General features: G+C 31.1%; 1 protein-coding gene across 1 annotated transcript; it reads left to right on the forward strand.

Moving 5' to 3' along the window:
• The first annotated feature begins 6,031 nt into the window (after window positions 1-6,031).
• LOC131607594 (RING-H2 finger protein ATL78-like) lies at window positions 6,032-6,903 on the forward strand. The gene has a single exon (XM_058879575.1). The coding sequence runs from the start codon at window positions 6,101-6,103 to the stop codon at window positions 6,776-6,778; it is 678 nt and encodes a 225-aa protein (XP_058735558.1). The 5' UTR covers window positions 6,032-6,100; the 3' UTR covers window positions 6,779-6,903.
• The last annotated feature ends 208 nt before the right edge of the window (window positions 6,904-7,111 follow it).

Below are 7,111 nucleotides of genomic sequence, written 5' to 3' on the forward strand. Positions count from 1 at the left end.
TGAAAATGTGAACGAATGTGTTAGCCTTTATATAGAAAAATATGTTGAAATATATTGAAAGGAAGAGTCTATCACACAATTATAAATGAATGGTTTATCTTTAATATATGATAAAAAAACTTGTCCTCTCAATTTTCAAAAGAGTTTTAAATTTAGTTTTGAGTGTTTGCAAACAAAATCTTTCATCTTTACCTCTTTCTTTATCCGTTTTCGTTTGCATCTAACTCTCATCTTCGAGGCGTGAGATCTATGAGGAGGTTTGTTATTCTTATTAACATTTATTTGAAGATTTCTTGAGATTAGAGAGGTTTGTAAATTGTATGTATGGTCGTGGCTGGTTTGGCCAAGTCCATTGGTAAAGAAGGAGGTTCTTTTCTTCAGAATTACTTTGGTACTACTGTGTGGAAGCCAACAGACAAAATGCGAGTTCTTCTCAATATTTATACATGCCAAAGCTCAAGATACCGGTACGATTGAGTAACGATCGCTTCAAAAAGAAGACTTTGTATCAACATTCATGGAGATGGAAGATTAAAGACAATTCAAATAAAGATTTTGTGAGGATTCAGTGTTGGATATTGTGTACAAGTCAACGAGGATTCAAATAGAAAATTTTATATTTTCATTATTCGAATAATGATTGTACTGAACATCTTGTAATTTTGTCAAAAGCGGAAGACAAAAAATTTAAATGGAAAACCATTGGAGAGTGGAGTGGGCTTAGTGAGAACGATAGCTGAACCTTTATATATCGCGCGTACTCTCTTCTCTCTCTGTCTAGTTTATTTTCTTAAAATGGCATGTTTAAGTTATTTTATCACTTTCGTAGAATCATATGTTGTTAGGCTTATTGCCTTCATAGCAATTTAGTGTATAAGTGTAGGTTTTGCTAGATTGGTGCATCGAATTTCTCTTGTTGATTAAGACTTGGAACTGTGACTTTAAAATTCACATTGTATTGATGATATATTGTACGCTTACACTTCTCGTGTAAGACGATCATAATTCAATATACAAATTGATTCATTTGGTTATCTATTTTGATCCAATTTTTATCTTAGTATACCGATTTAAGTGTTGCGTATACACAGTAGTGATGCCTGTGATTTATTTGATATATGTATTTTGATTTCATTTATGTACGAGATTTTGATATATGTATTCAACATTATTATTCGATGATTTATACGATGTGTTTTTTGGTGTACTGTTTCCTATTGCGTTTAAATTGCATTACTTTAATTTATTGTAATTGAGTTTTTCATGGTGTTATAAAAATTGAGTTTTGGAGTCAAATGTATGTCATTTGAAAATTTAACAGAGTGTTCCGTAGATGCATTTACGGAATACTCTGTCTAAACACGTTTCGTAGATGTACCTACGGAAACAAATAATTTTTTTTTAAAAAAAAATGTGCTTCTGGAAGTACATCTACGGAAGCAATGAGCAAAATTCGAATTTTGTCAGGTAAGTAAGAGATTAAGGGGTGGATTGAGATTAATTTTTTCAAGATAAATATCAAACCAATGAAGCAAAAGAAAGCCTAACAAAGGCAAGCAAATTATTCAAATTTAAAAAATCAAAAAGAAAGATCGAAACACAAGATTTTGGAAGAAGATAATATAAATGAACTACAACTAGGAATACTATAATTCTTTTCCATCAGTTTACTTCAGACTTTGGAGTTTAAAAATTATTGTGATCTCTGAGTAGGTATTGAAATTTCCTATACTCTTTTTCACTTTCCTCTAGTTGATGAAAATGCGACACTTATCATCAAAGATTTATTAGAGCATGAAATCCAGCAACTTGTTAAGTTGAAACTTGAAAAATAATGACTTTTAATCAAATCTCAATCATTTATTTTATAATCAATGGTGATATTTCCACATCCTATAAAAAAGTTTGTATAAATGCAAGTGTAAAGCAGCTATCATATTATAGTATAGAATATTAGGACGAAAGTACCACTATTGTTTAATAAAATGCAAAATATGACACTTTTTCTGTACGATCACAATCTTGTATTTTTGTGAATAAAAAAAAAAATAGATTACAATATGTAGTATAAAGGGTTGTGACAAAACCTAGTAACAACTGTATTGGGAATTTGCTTCAATTTTGCACCAACTAGATTTCCTACCTAAAAGATAAAAGCTATAATTTTAAATAGTTAATTACAATTTGCTTTAGTTAATTTAAGTTTTCAGATATTCATTCTACTCCATACGTTTTTTATTATAAGTCGCTTTGGAGAAAAAAAATTGTGTTTTATTATAAGTCGTTTTACAATTTTAATGAATCATTAATATTATTTTTTCTATTATACCCTTAAGCATTTATTATTCTCTTTCTTCAAGATATTTTAATTTGTCTTTCCCATATAATTAATGAAGAACAATTTAGTAAAATCTTTTATAATTTACCTATTTCATATAATAGTTATTATTTTTCTTAATATGTGTGAAAATGCCAAAATGACTTGTAATAAAAACCAGAGGTAGTACTTTAGATTAAGATATTTTTCAAGCGGAGACAAACTTTTTCAAAGAATTTTTTTAACCAAGATTTACAATATTCTAAAAAAATATAAATTTAACAATTGAGGTGTGATCCATACATTTTAAAAATATATGCATAATTAATATCAAAAATATTATGTTGTGAGAATCTATATTTACATGTTGTGACATGTTTTCAACAAACAATGGACAAAAACCTATCACATATTTTGTGACAGAATACACATGTTTTTAACAAGGCAATATATTTATTGTTTACAACCAATCAAAATTGCTCACATACATTTACATCATACTAATCTAAGTTATTAGTCAATAAATGAGAAATTAGTTTAAATATAGGAAACAACTGACCTAATGTGAATAAATGTCATATATATCTTCTTGTGTGAATGGTGTCTCATCGTTAAATATCTATAGTTTGAATAAATTTTAAATTGCGTTTAACACAACAACACCAACAATTAACTTTCAATCTCCACAACAATTACAATGTATATAAACAAACAGTTTACTAGCTAACAACAACAAAATTAACTTAACCAACATAAATTACATGCATATGGATAAAGTGATTACCTTAGATCATGAGTCTGTAATGTCTTCGGAGACAATATCCAACATATGTTTCATAACATAATGTGCCCACACATATGAGTTTGGCTGTTTTCGCGACTACAAATAATTTGTATAAAATGGTTAATACCCACAAAACTCAAGTAATACATTAGAGAAAATTTAAACAATGTCACAAATAAGACCACTTACTTTTGGGAAAATGAATTTGGATATTTTATTTCTTTGATTTCGACGCATAAGATTGTATTACTCCATAGCTCTACATGTTAGAAAACAATTAAACTAAATAAAATTTATTCAGAAGTAAAAGAAACATTTTAATATTACAAAAAATACCACTTATACGCAAAGAATTTCTTTCATCTTTGGATCAAGACTGTGGTGTAACGAGCATAACAAAATTATAAAATGGGTTTATAGGTATTTTCCCCTGCCATATGAGCGAGCGTTGAAAAATCCTCTATAAAAAAAGTTTGGATTCCATCCCCTACTTTTAATCCTTCATTAAGAACAGTCAGCGGGATCTTTGACAATATGTAATTTTTTATTTTTTAATTAAAATAAAAGTTAGGTGGCATTTGTTTGTGGTTTAAAAGTAATCTCTCTCTCTCTCTCTCTCTCTCTCTCTCTCTCTCTCTCTCTCTCTCTCTCTCTCTCTCTCTCTCTATCTCTCTATGATTTCTATCTATAATCCTTTAAATTGCAGTGTAACGTGGTCTTAATGAAGGACTAAAAGTAAGGAATCTTCATATGTTGGGAATTTTTCAACGTTCGCCTATATGGTAGGCGGCAAACACCTATTAACCCTTATAAATTTTTTCTTGGGACAAATAATTATTAGTTGCCAATGACCACTGCATATAAACATTCATAATTAGTAATGGATAAAAACTTGAATATTCAATAAGAAAAAACACAAATCATATATACTTACAAATTGATAAACAATCCTAGGTAATAATCTATTTTCTCTTGATTTGACTTATTTTTTATGAGCATTTGGATATCATTTGATGAATGTTGGGTAAATTGAATAAGTTATCCAAGAAATTATACTTTTTAAATCTTTGTGTGCACAAAATTGATGCATGTACCTAAATGATGTTAACATAGAAGTTGACATTAAAGGTAAATTATAACAATGAATATACTTTACAATCGCCATAAAAATTATATTTACGTGCACCATAATTGAATTACGGTTAAGTCAAGCCAACTAACACCCTTCACCATTTTCCTAATACAACTCTTTGTTATTTAACATTTTTGTTTTGAATCATGTTCTATTTGTATCAGAAAGGAATCTTCAAGGTCCTCTACCATGCTTGTCGATCTATACAATGGAACTGGTTAAGGCTCTAGGGTCTCAATCTTGTGAAGGGGGACTGAAGCTGAATAACAACCTTTCATTCTTGCACCACCTAAAACAACTTTTTCAGATATGTCTAATTGATTTAAATATGGGTAGGAGAGTACACCTTTCAATTTCAATTGTTGCATCATGAAAGTAACAATAATATAATAAGTTATTTTAAGAACACAAACAACAACACACAACACATATTTTTAATCAGACAAACAAAAAGAAAGTTCATTAACCAAACTTATATCTACCTCAATCACATTTTGAGCCATACTGTCCCGCATCTCTTGGATCACACACTCCCACGCCTCCTTGGTCATCCTCTTATGCATGTCATTGATTACCCTCTCCTGCACCTCTTTGGTCAAACTCACCTGAACCTCCTTGCTCACTCTCTCCTCCACCTCCTTGGTGACCTACTCCCACACCTCCTAGGTCACCCTCTCCTTCACCTCCTTGGTCATACTCTCCCAAACCTCCTTGGTCAACCTCACCTCCACCTCCTTGGCTACCCTCTCCTAGACCTCCTAGGTCACCCTCTCCTCCACCTCTGGGTTCATATGAGTCCCGTATAGTCGCCCTCTTCTTTTCTAATTTTTCATCTATCTTCCCCTGTATTTTCTCCCCAACTTATCAAATTTATCAAAGCTCGCTCTATCTTTCTTTCTCTCTCAAGTTGTATATAATATTGAATGTTGTTATTCTAAACTAACAAGTAGATAAACTAACAAGTTGTTAGTTGATCAAAAGTTAGTTATCATTAATTAACTTTGTGAAGGTAGTTTCTAATTTACTTGTTAAACAAGTTAGACAGTGGAATTAATGGCCATTATTTATTTAACTGTGACAACTTCTCTAACTACTATAAAAAATTGAGTATTGTATATTTAATCAATCACTTAGTAGCATTTAATTTTATTATATTTAATTATTCATTAAATAATATAATTTTTAGTTGTTTTCAAAATATTTTACACTAAGAATTGATGTATCAAATATTTTGTGGTGAGTAAATGAAAACTCGTCTTTTTTAATTGATAAGTGGCAAAAAGAAATGTTTTGGAGTCGGAAATTCTTGATTTAAACTCCACTAATACTTATGAAGAAATTTAAATGTAAATCATTTTCTATTCTTTTCAACTATAATTCAATAGTTGATGTTAATGTTTTGAACCTCAACTTGTTAGTAGTTACAAGAGTACCACCAAAAGGACGTTGGCATCAAATAAAACAATATACCTTTTCCACTCACTTGTTCTATTTCCACTTGCTTCTATTTCTTTGTGTCATAGGACCCATAAATGAGACATTGGACTAATTCCTTTCAAGTCTTGAACCTTGTTAAGTCCAGGTGCACTCGTTACATTGTGTGCTTTCCATAAGTGGAATTAAAATGGACCCTAATTGATTATAAAGCCAGATTGCATTAATTTAAATAATGCACAAAAAGCATAGTGATAAGTGGGGAAAAAGGGATAAAAAAAAAACACCAACTACAAATGATAGTTTATTCAACCTTTAATTAAAGCCAGATACCATATCAATATATTCAACATTATTAACTAACTGCCCTATATATAAATCCCTTGTCAAATTCTAAATAACAAACTCATCAAGTTCTCCATCAAAAATAAACATGTATGCTTCTACTTCCTTTACATCACAGCATGAGCTTCTTGTGGAATCCCACACAAGAAGGCTACTCTTCCAAGGCCCAATTGATCATCATTCACTAACCAACCCTCTTTCTCTCATACACAACAATTCAACAAATTTATATTTTGGCATTAGCGAAACTGATGCAAGTGTAGTCATGATACTTGCAGTTCTATTATGTGCTCTTATTTGCTCACTTGCATTAAACTCCATCATAAGGTGTGCCTTGAGGTTTTCAAATGTAGCCATTAGCAACGGCTCTTCTTCGAGTTCGAGCAGCAACTCTTCACCTCAATTGGTCAACAAAGGAATCAAGAAGAAAGCTCTCAAGACATTCCCAACAGTGAGTTATTCAACCGACCTGAAATTACCAAGTTTGGATACGGAGTGTGTGATATGTCTCTCAGAATTTATAAAAGGTGAAAAGGTTCGCATTTTGCCTAAATGCAATCATGGTTTCCATGTTTGTTGCATTGACAAATGGCTAAAGGCACACTCATCATGTCCCAAGTGTAGACAGTGTCTCCTCGAGACTTGTCGAAAGATTGTTGGATCGGAAGCACCACCGCCTATGTTGCCAGTGCCAGAAACTATTATAACGATTCAACCGCTAAACCGTGAAGCTGTTGAGCGCAGCTATAGAGAAGAAAGCAGATAATTGTTTATTACAGTTTGAAACTTTAAGCTGCTTTATGTTGAGTCCAAATGTAAATAAACATTTGTTAAAAATTTGAGTGCAATTGTTATTCTACAACATCATGCAATAACTAATTATTTAAACCATTTGCCTTCAAAAGAAATTATTTTGCTTAGATTTTCATGTCAAGTGAATTTATGTAGATTATAACCCAAGCGGGAGATTCTTGGTAAATATTGGGACCGTGTGACTCTGATTGGACCCGGATTTCTTGCAGTTAGGAGATCTAAATTCACTCAATCAGAAGACAGAAAAAATATCCGATGATTGTGACTTGTGAGTTAAAACAAAATT

The sequence above is a fragment of the Vicia villosa genome, linkage group LG5 (assembly GCF_029867415.1).
Source record: "Vicia villosa cultivar HV-30 ecotype Madison, WI linkage group LG5, Vvil1.0, whole genome shotgun sequence".
NCBI lineage: Eukaryota > Viridiplantae > Streptophyta > Magnoliopsida > Fabales > Fabaceae > Vicia > Vicia villosa.